This window comes from Oryx dammah, unplaced genomic scaffold (genome assembly GCF_014754425.2).
Source record: "Oryx dammah isolate SB20612 unplaced genomic scaffold, SCBI_Odam_1.1 HiC_scaffold_26, whole genome shotgun sequence".
Lineage (NCBI taxonomy): Eukaryota > Metazoa > Chordata > Mammalia > Artiodactyla > Bovidae > Oryx > Oryx dammah.
In genome coordinates, this window is record NW_024070210.1 from 80,296,775 (window position 1) to 80,313,148 (window position 16,374).

At 47.7% G+C, this 16,374-nt stretch overlaps 1 protein-coding gene and 1 non-coding gene across 4 annotated transcripts; one reads left to right on the plus strand and one right to left on the minus strand.

Moving 5' to 3' along the window:
• Nucleotides 1–579: 579 nt before the first annotated feature.
• On the minus strand, nt 580–4,031 carry SDR39U1 (short chain dehydrogenase/reductase family 39U member 1). Of its 3 annotated transcripts, none has more exons than XR_005718788.1 (6): nt 3,838–3,928; nt 3,519–3,625; nt 3,347–3,429; nt 2,836–2,957; nt 1,571–1,714; nt 580–1,299 (listed from the first exon to the last, which is right to left on the minus strand). XR_005718788.1 is itself a non-coding variant. In XM_040227366.1 (6 exons), the coding sequence occupies exons 1-6, from the start codon at nt 3,952–3,954 to the stop codon at nt 887–889; spliced, it is 885 nt and encodes a 294-aa protein (XP_040083300.1). In that variant the 5' UTR covers nt 3,955–4,031; the 3' UTR covers nt 580–886. The 3 variants fall into 3 exon arrangements, 2 of the variants coding, with proteins under 2 accessions (XP_040083300.1, XP_040083301.1); XM_040227366.1 differs by lacking the exon at nt 3,838–3,928 and adding an exon at nt 3,939–4,031; XM_040227367.1 differs by lacking the exons at nt 2,836–2,957; nt 3,519–3,625; nt 3,838–3,928 and having other exon boundaries at nt 3,347–3,428.
• A 12,001-nt stretch (nt 4,032–16,032) lies between these two features.
• TRNAC-GCA lies at nt 16,033–16,104 on the plus strand. Its single transcript has one exon. It is a non-coding gene; the product is annotated as a tRNA-Cys (tRNA).
• The last annotated feature ends 270 nt before the right edge of the window (nt 16,105–16,374 follow it).

Consider the following 16,374-nt stretch of genomic DNA (forward strand, 5'->3'; position numbering starts at 1 on the left):
TGGGACTTTTTTCCCCCGAAATGTTCAAGTTTGTAGTTTTTGATAGGTTCCTTGTACCTTTCACTTTCAATGCTGGTGGATGTGCAGTGGGCTTGAGGTAACATCTGCCCTTTTGTGCTAGGGACTCTGGTTGACTGAAGTGGCCTGAGATGAGAGGCAGGTCCTTAGCTACCGACAGGCCTAAGCTTTGCACAGCTTTGTCCTGCTGCAGCTTGATGAACAGGCCAGTGTGTGATTGTTTATCAATTCACTGCTGTCCAGTGACAGGCCAGAGGCTGTCCTAGACTCTTTCTTTCTCTGCTGGTACCCTAATAGCATTGTGTGAACAAGTAAGTATGCAGGGTGACCACACCGCCCACTGGAAATGGATCACTGTTCCTCTTGTCTTCTCGCCTCTACCTTTGTTAGAACCTTGTGCCTCAAATTTGTTGCCAGCTCTTTTGGCAGTCAAGGGACCAAGAAGGAAGATGTTGCCCCTTACCATTTTCAAAACTCCACGTAAAGGAAAGGGTCATCTCGGATGACATTCCTTGAAATAAATTTCAGGAGAATCTAGAACAAAGAGATGAGCTGAAGCTGGTCAATTAATTTGTCTTTATTGCCTGAACTGCAAAACATTCTCTGAATACCAAGAAGGAGAAATGGGGCAGGAACAGGACACACAAAGAGACCAAACTGAGATATTTATCTGAGGAGTTGAAGGTCCCAACCTGATGCAACTGTAACCCTGAAATAGTGGAATATCTATAAGATGGGGCAATGGGACAGTGAGCAAGAAAGAGGGCTTAAGGACCAGATGGTTTTCAGTCTCTAGAGGAGAACCCGAGCTTATGCAGTCTCTCATCAGCAAGCCCCTGCTGAGGAACAGGCCTCAGAGCCTCCCCGTTTAGGCTATGACTTCCTTCAAGGCAGCCCCCAGCTCTGGGAAAGAATACTGGTAGCCAGCAGCCAGTGTCCGCCGTGGAACTACCTTCTGACCCTTCAGTAGCATGACGGCACGTTCTTGTCCAAAGACAGCTTGTACCATGGCACTGGGGAGAGGGATGAAGGCTGGGCGGCCCAGGGCTGTGCCCAAGGCCCGGGCAAACTCAGCATTGGTAGTGGAGGAGGCGGGAGCCACTCCGTTCAGGATGCCCTGCACATGGCTTGTTTCAAGGGCATGGGCCAGGATTCCCGCCAGGTCTCTGATGTGAATCCAAGGGAAGAACTGGTGACCTGAGCCAATGGGGCCCCCCAGGCCCAGGCGGAAAGGCAACAGCATATGACCAATGGCACCGCCTCCACGACCCAGCACAACCCCTAGAGCAGGCAAGAAAGATGGTACAGGGAGGCCCCTCGACCTCCAGGCACCCCCACTGTCCCTCTCCGCTTTCCCTTCATCACTCTTTACCTATACTGACTCTGTGGCAGGTGAGGGCTGTGGCTCTCTTTGGGCTGTCCTGTCCTCCCACCTGCAGGTCAGCCAGAAGTGGTGGCATCTCCTGTGAGCTCAGCTTCCCTTATCCCCACCCTCTCCTGGCCCAGAGAAGATATTCCAACCCTGTCTGATACCCAGATGCCTTGTTCTCACCGGAGCGCACCACCACTTGGCGTGTAGAATCTCCAGGAAGCCTGGCTGCAGCTTCCCATTTGGTCACGAGGTTGGAAAAAAAGTCGAAATCCCCTCCTGGGCTGTCCTCGTCGTACTCCGCAGTCAGGCTGGGCTGGTAGTAAGCTGCCGGAGGAATAGCACTGGTTTGCCCTAGGTGTCCTTTGTCCCATCTGGCCCTTTGCAGTCAAGGCTCCCCTTACCTCACCCTCCTTGGTACCTTGGGAATCTCTCCATGGGTAGTCAGAGCCATGGATATTTTCCCCTACAACTTCTCCATGAGCTGACCTGTTCCTGCCTTGGAGTCATTCTTATCTTTCATTAGAGGACTAAGCTGAGACTGCTAGAGTGCAGAAGCTAAGAACAGACTTTGGTGCCAGGCTGCCTGAGTTTTAATCTCAGCTCCAAAATTATTTGTCACTTTAGGCAAATTACATAACCTCTCTGTGCACAATTTTTACATCTTTAAAATAGGAATAATATCTATCACATAGGTTTCTTGTGAGGATTATATGGAATATGTGCAAAGCACTTAGAATAGTGACTAGTGTATATGTACGTGTAGTGTATATAGTGTATATGTGTGTGTGTAGACATATATATCTACCCTGGTGGCTCAGTGGTAAAGAATCTGTCTGCAATGCAAGAGATGCCCTGGAGAAGGGAATGGCCACTCCAGTATTCTTGCCTGGAGAATCCCATGGATAGAGGAACCTTGCAGGCTAGTCTGTGGGGTTACAAAGAGTGGGACACAACTAAGCGACTAAACGTGTGTGTGTGTGTGTCTGTGTGTGTGTGTCTGTGTGTGTGTGTCTGTGTGTGTGTGTGTCTGTGTCTGTGTGTGTGTCTGTGTGTGTGTGTCTGTGTGTGTGTGTCTGTGTGTGTGTGTGTCTGTGTCTGTGTGTGTCTGTGTGTCTGTGTGTGTGTCTGTGTGTGTAAAATTTGGTCCCAAAGACAAAATACAAAAACTGACAATTCTGTTCCTAAAGCTCTGTGCTATGAGAAATAAGGGGCCTGGGAGTAGGTGGGGCTTTCTCAGGCACTGGGAGCAGTGCCACTCCTCTCACTTTCTCTGAGGTCCCCATTTCTCAGTGAAAGTACACAAAAGTCAGGAGAAATATGCGTGGAATGAGGCCCTAGGTAGTTCCTGTGCCTGGAAAAGACCAGCACTCTGGAGCCTGAGCTACCCCTCACTTGCTCCCTCCTTTCCCTGGCTAGTCTAAGAGCTGGTGATGTGGGGGGCATACCTACACCTGTGACTAAGACCCAGGCCTGGGGGGGTTGTGGCGCCTTGGCTATGGCTCTAGCCAGCGTTTGGGTGGTCTCCACGCGGCTGCTGAGAACTTCTTTTTGAAAGGCTGCATTCCACCTGCAGGAGAAACGTGTGCATGCACGCTCAGTCATAGGAGAAACACAGGGGGGACTAAAATACCACTAAATACATGCACATACCCTTCCTTCCCTCTTTCCCTGGAGCCCATCTATATCCACGCCTAGTAAAGCCCTCACTGCGGCTTAGAGAAACGGTCCACCTCTCCTGTAGAGGGAAAGGGCACAGGTACTTGGGGGCATCCTGAATGGGGAGTAAGGTCCACTGACTGGGAGGAAGGGCAAGTGAGTGTGGAGAGGGTGAGGGAACGAGAAGTTCGGAATATGGGTTGAGTTGTCCATCTGCCAGCCCCAATCTCCACAGCTCACAGGTTCCCATCAGAATCGGCCCTCTGCCCTGAAGAATGTTGGCTTCAGGGCCCGGCTGACCTGCGGAGAGGATTGAGGATGTTCTCTCCCGCCAGGTTGACTGCAGCATCGCAGCGGGGCAACCCCGACGTCGTGAGATCATCCTGTGGGAGAAAGCACACAGCGGCCTCGAGGCCTCGCTCCGCGCTACCCAACTAACCCTTCTTTCCAAGCCTCCAGAATATGGCCATACCCACGTGATCCGATCTGGCCCTGGCTTTCGGGAGATCAACGTCACTTCGTGGCCCCTGGCCTTCAGCAGCTGGGTTAGGGCTGTCCCAATGAAGCCCGTCCCGCCACCTGATCAGAAAATACAAGGTGTTTATCCGCTAGGGCGGCCTTCCGTCCTCGCCTCGGGCCCCCTTCTCTGGTGCCCTCCCATCTGACTTCAGCCTTTCCCCTCCTTTTTGCCCCCTCCCCGCAATGCGTGCAGGGGGAAACACAGGGTTTAGGGAGATTCGGTCCCTAGGGCTTGGAGGCAAAGGCCAGGTAGCCTGTGCACGAGACGGTACCCTTTCTCAGAAACGGTCTCCTAAGCCCTCAATTTCTGGCTGTATCTTCTTTTTATAAACCTGCTCCCTCTCGCCCCCACCCCTTTCCGGCCCTCCCTCACCCACAAGAACTCGCATCGCGACCACGACCTAACGCGCCTGCGCAAGGTTTAGAGCGTGCCTTTTCTAGGACGCCGCTATAACCTTTTGCGCATGCGTTTATTCCGGGAAGCGCGCTCCAGCTGTGGGGCGGGCCGGATTGAGGCTGGGCGTGGCCCTGCCTGGCGACCCGGAAGAATTCGTAGAGAAGGCGGTATTTTCCATTGCAAGGCGTGGCTGGGACCAGGCAAGGAGGAGGGGCCGGGGAGTAGACTGAGGGGACGAGGCAAAGAGGAGAGGAGGCGGAGGAGGGAAGATTTTAGCGTAGAAAAACCTTTGACCTAAAGCCCGAAGCTACTCAAATCGCCGAATTCTGGATGTCTATTCAGTTAGATGGATCAGTAGTCCAAGAGAATCTGTCCAGCGGTACAATGGATTTCTTTCTACCCAGCCTGTATTATTTTACCTTTTCTTCTGCCTGTTCCAGCTCCTTGCTGTCGGCATTTAAACGTCCTCAAGTTCTCTTCTACTTAAAATAATACTTCTCCAGCACTGTTCTTCCTCTGCTAATGTCTTTATAATCAGACTTCTTTAAAGAGTGGGGTCCGTTTTCTACTTCTGCTTCGCAGCCTCTCTCGCCAAGATCACCAATTTCCAGTGTGTCACCAAAACTAATGCCTAGTTTTCGTTTTTCTTGACCTCTGCATCGCTGGACACTTGTTGACTCGTCCCTCCCTTTAGAAATGCTTGTTTCTCAGCCTCAGCAAAAGTCTCACTCTCGTTTGGGTCTTCTGCTTATCTTTATTCAGTCTCTGTTGCTTGCTCTACCTCCAGGTCTTAAAATGTTGATATTCCTCGAAGCTGGGTCCTAGGATCTTCATCTCTTCCCATTTTGCACTTTCTCCCAGATGTGTATCTCGGGGAACTCAGTTGCCAATTTTTAAAAATAAGACTTCCCAAATCACCTGCGATCCATAGGAGAGCCTGAGAGCTACTGAATTGTATAAAAACTTCCCATTAGATATCTCTTCTTGGATATCTAAAACTCTGTTGACTTTCAGTTCAGTTCAGTTCAGTCCCTCAATTCAATTCAGTCGCTCAGTTGTGTCCGACTCTTTGTGACCCCATGAACCGCAGCACACCAGGCCTCCCTGTCCACCACCAACTCCCGGAGTCCACCTAAACCCATGTCCATTGAGTTGGTGATGCCATCCAACCATCTCATCCTCTGTCGTCCCCTTCTCCTCCTGCCCACAATCTTTCCCAGCATCGGGGTCTTTTCTAGTGAGTCAGCTCTTCACATCAGGTGGCCAAAGTATCGGAGTTTCAGCTTCAACATCAGTCCTTCCAATGAACACCCAGAACTGATCTCCTTTAGGATGGACTGGTTGGATCTCCTTGCAGTCCAAGGGACTCTCAAGTCTTCTCCAACACCACAATTCAAAAGCGTCAATTCTTCTGCTCTCAGCTGTCTTTATAGTCCAACTCACATCCATACGTGACTACTGGTAAAACCATAGCCTTGACTAGATGGACCTTTAAGTTAACCTTAAGTTAAATAAGGAGGGTGACAATATACAGCCTTGACTTACTCCTTTTACTATTTGGAACCAGTCTGTTGTTCCATGTTCAGTTCTAACTGTTGCTTCCTGACCTGCATACAGATTTCTCAAGAAGCAGGTCAGGTGGTCTGGTATTCCCATTTCTTGAAGAATTTTCCACAGTTTGTTGTGATCCACACAGTCAAAGGCTTTGGCATAGTCAGTAAAGCAGAAATAGATGTTTTTCTGGAACTCTCTTGGTTTTTTGATGATCCATCGGATGTTGGCAATTGGATCTCTGGTTCCTTTGCCTTTTGTAAAACCAGCTTGAACATCTGGAAGTTCATGGTTCAGGTATTGCTGAAGCCTGGCTTGGAGCGTTACTTTACCAGCATGTGAGATGAATGCATTTGTGTGGTAGTTTGAGCATTCTTTGGCATTGCCTTTCTTAGGGATTGGAATGAAAACTGACCTTTTCCAGTCCTGTGGCCACTGCTGACTTTTCCAAATTTGCTGGCATATTGAGTGCAGCACTTTCACAGCATCATCTTTCAGGATTTGAAATAGCTCAACTGGAATTCCATCACCTCCACTAGCTTTGTTCGTAGTGATGCTTTCTAAGGCCCACGTGACTTCACATTCCAGGATGTCTGGCTCTAGATGAGTGATCACACCATCGTGATTATCTGGGTTGTGAAGATCTTTTTTGTACAGTTCTTCTGTGTATTCTTGCCACCTCTTCTTAATACTTCTGCTTCTGTTAGGTCCATACCGTTTCTGTCCTTTATCGAGCCCATCTTTGCATAAAATGTTCCCTTGGTATCTCTAATTTTCTTGAAGAGATCTGTTGACTTTACTCACTAAATATCTTCTAGATCCATCTGTTTCTATCTGTGCCACCATTACTCACCTTCAAGTTATTAATATTATCCTCTTTAATCTATTTTCTGCAATAGTTTCTTTAATAGATCTCTGTTTTTGCATGTTTTTTTTCCTCTCCAAACTGTTCCACACACTGAAAAGCTGAATGAGTTTTTAAAAATATGTGGGAGGAACACTGTGTGGCATAAATTCCTGTTACAGAGTTCCTGAATGTTCTGGATAGACTTGAACTCATCTTCACTTTAATGCGTTGTTGAGTTAGCTAGAAAATAAATCTCCAGAGACTAAAAACAAAGTGTGTTTTGGGACTGAGGCTACCTTGTGGGTTGCCAGACTATCTTTGTAACCCAAAGGCTTGGTTGCCAGCCTGGGAAGAGGCAAGGTTGAGGAGCTGTGGGGAGAAGCGGAGGAGTGTTTGCTAAATCAGGTACCTTTAGACCACAGATTCAGGAGGATGGAGGTCCATCAGTAGCCTCATGGAGGTGAGGTGGGAATCTCTTCTAGAGCTTTGTGCCCCTTGTAAGAGGGGATATACATACAGAGTGGGACAGCATTCTGATCCCAGCCACCACTCCTTCCCTGGGAGGCTGATGGAGAGCAGGCTTTTAATGCCTTAAAGATGTTTTTGTTTGGGGTTCTGGGGATTGGTGGGTCAGCTTCTCCTTCCTCTTCAGCCTCTGCTTTGACAACTGATATAGTTAGATTAAACGGTTCGCAGATCTCACAGTCTGTCTGACACATTGGCAGTTAAAACGTTCAAATGTGAGCCAGATAACAAGACATGAGAAATTCCCATCTGCACATCTGGGTGGAAGGGCAAGTGCAGCTGGTGCCCTTCAGGAAGACAAGGGTCCCTCCTGAGTCTGTTGTAATCATAAGAACTTCATTCATTGAAATGGAACTGTTTCCCTCACAGTTGCTTCCTGAAACAGCAAAAGGAACTGAGCACAGTCCCTCTGGGTGGTCAGGCCATCACTGTGGGGCAGGACAGGAAGCCAGGACTCAGGGAGGTATCCTTCCTTTAGCAGGGGCTGAGGCAGGACCGGATGGGATGTTTGCTGGTGACTCTGCACCTTCCCCTGTGCAAGCTCTAACTATGTGAATGCCCTCTTCATTTTGTTTGGGCAACCTCTCTCAGGCTCTGGGATGTGACTTGCTAAATGCTGTTCACACCATCATTTCACATAGTTTCTGATTAAAATATGATAGAACCAATCAACCAAAATCCTTACGTGGAGACCCAACAGATAAAGGACCATAGAACCCCTCTGGTCTCCCTTTTTAACACAGTCTCAGACCCCAGAGTTTGTGGTGGTAGAAACAGTGTCCTCTGAGCCTTATCCTCTGTGCAGATGCCAACTCTTCTCCCAGGGCCATACCTCCTCTTCTCTTCCCTCCATGAAGATTTCTAGATGCCACCCTCTCCAGCCAGACCACTATCCAGACATCCATTCCCAGTGGGGCCTTACTCTGGAGTTGATACTTTCTCATCTCTGGCATCAGCCCCATGTCTTTCTGCTCTTGCTCTGGATCTACCATGAAGACCAAGTGCCCTTGAGATATGTCTTTTTCTTTCCAGATGCTCTTGTGTGTTTGAGTCCTGGAGTGTGTGTGTGTGTGTGTGTGTGTGTGTGTGTGTGTGTGTGAGGGATTGACCTTTGGTCAGGCTGAAGGGAAATGTTTAGCATGAGTAGCTCTTGTTGTACCACCAGAGGTCTCAGTAGCCCAGAAATTCCACTTCCTAGCCATTCAAAGGAAGGGCTATGTTGTGATCTGAGCGCAGGTTGGAAAAGAATTTCCAGACACGAGGAAGAATGAGAAACGAATAGAGTTTATTAGAGTGAGAGAGGACATTTGAAGAGCGCGCCGGGTCAAGGGAGAACTGAACCTTTTAAGGGTTAATAGCAAATTTTTATAGCCTCAAAACAGAAAATTCCTGCTGCATTGGTGGCATTAGGTCATTGGTTAGGGTGTTATAGGGTGGATATTTTTATCTACTATGGAGTCAGGGAGCTGGCTGGTTAAGATTAGGGGCAACTCATGCTAATGGGCTTGGTCAGTTCTGGAAATGACCTTGGTATAGATCTCCACATCTATGACCTTGGTACAGGGCTCCACAGGCTACAGACTGCAGATTGTTTCCAGGGTTCTGGCTCTGGGCTGTGAAACAGCCATCAGGAGACTTTTCCTGGTTTTGTTTCTCCCTGACTGATAGTACAGCAAATAGACAAAGGCAGGAAAAGCCAAGCCAGGTGAGAGATATGGTCCTCCTAGTTCATTGCTGGATCGTGAATCTTTTTATTTCTTTGGTAATTTACTAAAATTTGCTGATGAAGCACAGGCTGAAATCACAATTGCCAGGAGAAATATCAATAACCTCAGATATGCAGATGACACCACCCTTATGGCAGAAAGCAAAGAAGAACTAAAGAACCGCTTGATGAAAGTGAAAGAGGAGAGTGAAAAAGTTGGCTTAAAGCTTAACATTCAGAAAACTAAGATCATGGCATCCGGTCCCATCACTTCATGGCAAATAGATGGGGAAACAATGGAAACAGTGACAGACTTTATTTTGGGCGACTCCAAAATCACTGCAGAAGATGACTGCAACCATGAAATTAAAAGATGCTTGCTCCTTGGAAGGAAAGTTATGACCAACCTAGACAGCATATTAAAAAGCAGAGATATTACTTTGCCGACAAAGGTCCGTCTAGTCAAAGCTATGGTTTTTCCAGGATGTGAGAGTTGGACTATAAGGAAAGCTGAGCGCTGAAGAATTGATGCTTTTGAACTGTGGTGTTGGAGAAGACTCTTAAAGAGTCCCTTGGACTGCAAGGAGAGCCAACCAGTCCATCCTAAAGGAAATCAGTCCTGGGTGTTCATTGGAAGGGCTGATGCTGAAGCTGAAACTCTAGTATTTTGGCCACCTGATACGAAGAACTGACTCATTTGAAAAGACCCTGATGCTGGGAAAGATTGAAGGCAGGAGAAAGGGCCGACAGAGGATGAAATGGTTGGATGGCATCACCAGCTCGATGGACATGAGTTTGAGTAAGCTCTGGGAATTGGTGATGGACAAGGAAGCCTGGCGTGCTGCAGTCCATGGGGTCACAGAGTGGGACACTACTGAGTGACTGAACTGAACTGAACTGAACTGAACTGTTACATCAGAGTGCCTAGCACACATCATTCACCCATAAACATTATGTATATAATAAGAATAGTACTTTCAGCATTATTCAGTCTATAAGTGCTTGGCACCACATAAGCAAAAGAAAGTGGAAATCCATTCTATTTAATTATTATTATTGAGTAAAGCACTTAAAACAAAGCTTGACCACCATTGTTGTTGTTCAGTCCCCCAGTCGTGTCTGACTCTTTGTGACCCCATGGATTTCAGCACACCAGGCCTCTCTGTCCCTCACCATCTCCCAGAGTTTGCCCAAATTCGTGTCCATTGCATTGGTGATGCCATCCAGCCATCTCATCCTCTGATGCCCCCTTCGTCTTCTGCCCTCAATCTTTGGCAGCATCAGGGACTTTTCCAGTGAGTCAGCTGTTCGTATAAGATGACCAAAATACTTAAGTTTCAGCTTCAGCATCAGTCCTTCCAAGAGGAGTATTCAGGGTTGATTTCCCTTAAGATTGACTGGTTTGATCTCCTTGCTGGCCAGTGGACTCTGAGGCGTCTTCTCCAGCACCACAGTTCCTTCCTGGGTCCTACTGCCCGCCATGGTCCTAAATAAATAATCTTCGGGGCTGCTGCTGCTGCTGCTGCTGCTAAGTCGCTTCAGTCGTGTCCGACTCTGTGTGACCCCATAGACAGCAGCCCACCAGGCTCCCCCGTCCCGTCCCTGGGATTCTCCAAGGCAAGAACAGTGGAGTGGGTTGCCATTTCCTTCTCCAATGCATGAAAGTGAAAAGTGAAAGGGAAGTCGCTCAGTCGTGTCCGATTCTTAGCGACCCCATGGACTGCAGCCCACCAGGCTCCTCCGCCCATAGGATTTTCCAGGCAAGAGTACTGGAGTGGGGTGCCATTGCCTTCTCCGATCTTCGGGGCGATGGTCCTTAATTCTGGGCATCCCAAACCCGAGAGAAAACCCACCCGCTGCGGCCTGGCAGCCCCGCCCCTGCGGCTAGAGCCGCGCCTGCGCGCTGCCCGGCAGGTGTTCCGCGAGTTCAGCTCCCGGCAGCTGAGCGCGCGCCTGAGCCCAGCCTGTCCGCTCGCTGTGTGCTTGGTCGCGCGCCAAGCTCTCGCTGGGCACCACGGCCTCGTCCTCTCCCTCCGCCACTCTAGTCCGCACACCCCGGCAGGCAGCCCACTTTCTGTATTTAAAGGAGATACAGCATTCACGCCTCCCTCCGCAGGCGGCCTTTCATTGGTGTCCGTGCCAGAGGTGCCCGGCCGCCCAGGAACATGTGAAGTGCGGAGCAAGTCCTGAGCCTCGAGCCGCAGCAAGAGCTCAAATCCTGAGGAAACGCCCCGCCGCCCCGCCTCCCCACCCGGGCTGCGGGGTGGGTCACGAATTAAGAGGTTTGAAACCCTCTGTGGCAAATGAACAGCGTAAGAGGGCTTATCTGATTTACCGGGACAAAATTCCAGAGTAAAGGACATGGACAGGCATATAAGAGTGTAGTGGCCCTGTGAGTGAGGAAGGCGTAGATGATCTTGAAGTGAAAACTTACCAAATGTCTATGGGAGAAAATGACATTCTTATGTAATTCTCAAAATCACACTTGCTTGTAATGTCTGCTGATTGTGTGACACAATATAGTCTTAGAAGTTACTTTAGAAGACAAATCATTGCCAGATGAATAAAACTTTATGTATTCATTGGCCTGCTAGAACTATTTGGCGTCCCTTTTAGGAACTCTGGAATGAGTAGGTGAGGTAGTGAGAGGCAAAGTATACTTTTATGATTCAGGATGGATGGGAGAGGGAAATGAAAAGCGGACCACTCTCTATTGTGGGCCCCCTAACCAGACCGGAGAGTGCAAAGTGAGATTAGAGAAGCTGTTAATTTAATACAGACTGGACTATTTGAGGAAACAAAGGATGGAAAATGCCTTTTTAGGGTGGAAATTAGAAGTGATGTTTTTACACAAGGTTTTAGGTTTTAGAAATAGACTGCAATATAAACCATACCAGGTAATGGTGTTTACACTCAGTTAAGTCCACATCCTTGTGGGAGAAGGGAGGTAACTGAGATACAATAGGAAGATTAGTTAGTGAAAAGTTGAAAGATACAATATCAAAAGGCAACAACCCATAAGAACCCTACAAATTAAGAAATAAATTTCTGGGTTACTTCTTCCAGGCACTTAAATTTTCCTTGGTGATTAACCAGCTTAGTCAAAAAGGCTGCTATAGGTAAAAAATATCCCTTTAAAAAATACGGTGAAATTGGCTGGCTGGGGAAAAAGAGAAGTCACTGATTAGTAAGAATTAGATGGTAACTAGAAATAAGGCAACCAAAAAAGTTGGACTCAAAACCGACTTAACAAAAAACCCTCCTAAACCTTTAATTACAGTCTAACACTGACATAACTCAGTGTGAACACATCCATGTAACCACCACCCCAGTCAGGAGGAGCACATCCACACCAACCTCCCCCTCCTCCCCCCGCCCCCCACCCCCAACCCTCCTTCTCACCCCCCACCCCCACCCCCCGCAGAAGCTCCCCTATTCTCCAACCTCCGCCACTGTCTTGAATCCTGCCTCGTTGATCTTCACCAAAGGTAGGTGTCCATTTTGACTTTTAATACCATAGATTAGTTTTGTTAGTTTCTGAGTTTGATAGAGATGGACTGACAATAGGTCTTCTTTTAAATCTCCCTCTTTTCCTCCCCTCAACCTTATGTTTGTGAGATTCGTCCAGGTTACTGTACATGCCAGTGGTTAATTTTTATTGGTAGTATCCCATGTGATATTACCATTCCACAGTTGTATTTTTTCCTCCTACTGTTGGTGGACTTTTGGGCTGCTTTCAAATACGCCGTTGTTTTGAGCATGCTTGTTTATGCTTTATGATGCAGATGTTTCTTTAGGGCACATTCCTAGGAGTGAAACTGTTAGGTGAGGGGATATGCAAGTTTTCAGTTTCCCGACTGAGGCTGTCAAAGTGGTTGACTCAGTTTACACTCCCTTCATCACTAGAAGAATTCCTGTGGCTCTCCTTGCCTAGACTTGTATTATCAATTTTTCTAAGCCATTCTAGGGACTGTGTAGTGATAGTGCATTGTAGTTTTAATTTGTATTTTCCTGATTACTGATAAGATTGGGTGCCTTTCATGTGCTCCTTGGCCTTTGGCTATCTGATTTTGTGAATGTCCTGTTCAAGTCTCTTGTCAGTGTCTCTTTAGGGTTGTTTGATTTTTTCTTATTAATTGATGGGCATTATCTATAAATTCTGCACATGAGCCTTTGTTGACATATGTGGTGTATAGATCTTCCTCCGTGGGGTAGCTTGCCTGTTTACTCTCTTAAAGGTCTCTTTTGATGAGTGGAAGTCTTTCTTATAATCTGATTTATCAAATCATTTTCCCTTTAAGACAGTAGTTCTCAATTGGCGGTGAGTTTCAGGTAAAATACAGGACCCCTAGTTAAATCTGAATATTAGATAAGTAATGAAAAAATTTATTGCCTAGGAAATTTTTCGGACACACACTATTTTTGTTGTTGGAGCTGAGATTCAGTTTACCTGGGTGTTCTGTCTCCCTCCCCAAATGGCAGCAGTTCCCCCCAGGGGCCATTTGGCAATGTCTTGGAGACATTTTTGGTTGTCGTGACTGGGGCTGTGATGGTGGTGCTTTTGGCATCAGTAGGGAAATAGATGGGGAAACAGTGGAAACAGTGTCAGACTTTATTTTTCTGGGCTCCAAAATCACTGCAGATGGTGACTGCAGCCATGAAATTAAAAGATGCTTACTTCTTGGAAGGAAAGTTATGATCAACCTAGATAGCATATTGAAAAGCAGAGACATTACTTTGTCGACTAAGGTCCGTCTAGTCAAGGCTACGGTTTTTCCAGTGGTCATGTATGGATGTGAGTTGGGCTGTGAAGAAGGCTGAGCGCCGAAGAATTGATGCTTTTGAACTGTGGTGTTGGAGAAGACTCTTGAGAGTCCCTTGGACTGCAAGGAGATCCAACCAGTCCATTCTAAAGGAAATCAGCCCTGGGATTTCTTTGGAAGGAATGTTGCTAAAGCTGAAACTCCAGTACTTTGGCCACCTCATGCGAAGAGTTGCCTCATTGGAAAAGACTCTGATGCTGGGAGGGATTGGGGGCAGGAGGAGAAGGGGACGACCGAGGATTAGATGGCTGGATGGCATCATGGACTCAATGGATGTGAGTCTGAGTGAACTCTGGGAGTTGGTGATGGACAGGGAGGCCTGGCGTGCTGCGATTCATGAGGTCGCAAAGAGTCGGACACGACTGAGTGACTGAACTGAACTAAATTTATTTATGATGTGATTCCTGGAAGGGATGTGGCTTTAGGACTGTCAACCAAAGACATGAGAGACAGAACAGGCCAAAGGACTCAGTGGAAGCTTCTCTTAGGAACTGGGCACAGACAGGAAAAAGCTCTATTCTCCACTCACCTCTTCAGATCCACCCTTCTCCTTGCTCTGGGACCCATTTTTGCCCTGCTTCTAAAGTCCTCCTTGGCCGTTGGTTTTCAATTTGGATTGGCAAGTGGGGGCACTGACAGGAATTGGGGGCAAGGGCAGAGTGAGATGGTGGAATTGTCCCCTTAGCCCCTTTGTGCCAGACCACCAGTTGTGAATCCTTCTTCTACCACAGCCCACGGCTGCTGTGCTGGGGCCACAGCTGCTGTGCTGGGGCCACAGCTGGAGCTGGTGGAGGTGGAGCTTCAACTGTCTTTCTGAAGTCCAGGAACCACTCCTCCCCCAAGTCCCCTCATGCCCAAGGGCCGTGGTGGCTTCTCACTCTTGCCAACTCTGGGGTGCATTACCACCTACTATTGCTTTACTCTGCTCCCTTTGCAAATAGATCCTCCATTAAACTTTTCCTAAATTATTCTATGCAACTGTGCTGTTGAACAGACACACCTGACAGATACACCCTTTGAGGATAAAGGCCCAAAGAACAGGTTGATGTGATTGTTCCACAGCCCAGAGGTGGAGTTGGTGATGGAAACATTTATTTGGTTGTGGTGTGCTTTTCAGAGCCAGTAGCCCCAGCAAAGATAAGCTCATGTGTGAGATGAAAATCAGAGAAGATTTTCATCAGGAAAACCATTATGAAAACTAGCAAAGATCTTATCGTCCTCTCTACCCTTGCTAATGGCACAGGTATTGATGAGAAAAATGAACCCAAAGGGATGCAGGCAACTCCTCTTCTGGGGAGCCATGGTTTTGAATAGCCCTAAAGCCATATAACAGAAACAAATGCCCCAAACTACAGAAACTTCCAAATAAACTGAAAGCACTGAAAAGGTTGAATAAGGACAGAAGCTGTCCATCATTTAATAAAAGACATATACTTAGTAAATAATAGCTTCAGCTGCGAACCTGGTAATCTGGCCAGAGATCCATTAGCTTCTCCATCTCTGTCTGGCCTGGTGGACTGAGATGAGATGTTCAGTCACGTGAGAAGAGGAGAAGTCTAGGGTCTTCCCAGGAAAAACAAATCCTGCCTTAGAACCCCCATACTAAGACACATTTCCCCCACCCTTACTATGTACACAGTGCCGGATCTTGGCACATAGAAACAAGCAGTTTTTTAAGCAGTCAGAAACAAGCAGTTCTTTTAAAAATTTTTTATTTATTTTGTGGCTTTGCCTCGCAGCCTGCACTATCTTAGTTCCCTGACCAGGGATCAAACCGGTGCCCCTTGAGGTAGAAGTACAGAGTCTTAACCACTGGACCACTAGGGAAGTCCCTAGCCTCCTGACTTCTGTCCCTGCCTTTTTGGTAGAACCCAGGGTAACTGGCTGCTTTGCACTCTGATTGTTAGGGTTTGTCCTGGGTAGGTCCTGGGTTGTTCTTTTCCATGGCATGGGGAAATCCTCTTATATCTGAGCTAATTCTACTCTAGATGTTGTAACATTTTCCCTCCTCTTATCAAACCCCAGCATCTGATATCCGGAGCAAAGACTTTCTCTGCATCTCTGAATCAAATCTACACTGGTTGATCTTGTTTTTTCTGGGTACACTAGTTGATCAGTGTGCCATTAACAGCTTTTTCCATACTCTGTGTCCAAGAAGAGCTTATTTTTTCTGGACTCAAGGCCCTGCAGAGCAGCCCTGGAAGAGGCCAGAGAGCCGGTCCATGATCCTCACTGAACAGTTCTTAGATGGCACTGCCCTGGGCAGGGGATGTGGCCTTGGATGAGGGCAGCTCCTGGGGAGGGACTGTGAGCCCCTAGCAGACCACGCTTACCCTGATCCTGCAGGGCTCCTACAGCTGTGCAAGGCACACCTCTCTGAGCCTTCTTCCTAGGGTCACCAGGCCTGGTACTTGGACAACTTCCTAATATCCTGAGCTTCCGCATCTATTGGGGAGCTCCATGGTGTGTCCACACCTCTCTCTGAGCAAGAAATGGAGGCTTTTGGTCCCAGTTTCTAGAACTGTCACTAAGTACTTTACATGTACTGTTGACTTTAATTCTAGGAGGAGCATTAGCTGTTATCCCCATTTTATGGATGAGCAAACTGATATTGGGGCTTCCCGGGTGGCTCAGATGGTAAAGTGTCTGCCTGCAATGCGGAAGACCCAGGTTCGATTCCTGGGTCAGGAAGATCCCCTGGAGAAGGCAATGGCAATCCACTCCAGCACTCCTGCCTGGAAAATCCCAAGGATGGAGGAGCCTGATAGGCTACAGTCCATGGGGTCGCAAAGAGTCAGACACGACTGAGCGGCTTGACTTTCACTTTCAAACTGATATTCAGAAAGGTGAAATGAATGGTCAAGATCAGGGTCAGGGTGTACCCTAGGTTTGCCTGGTACCTTCACTGCCCCGTGACTTTGCCTTTCACTGTCAGACGAGTGAATGCTCCTCGGTTCTTTG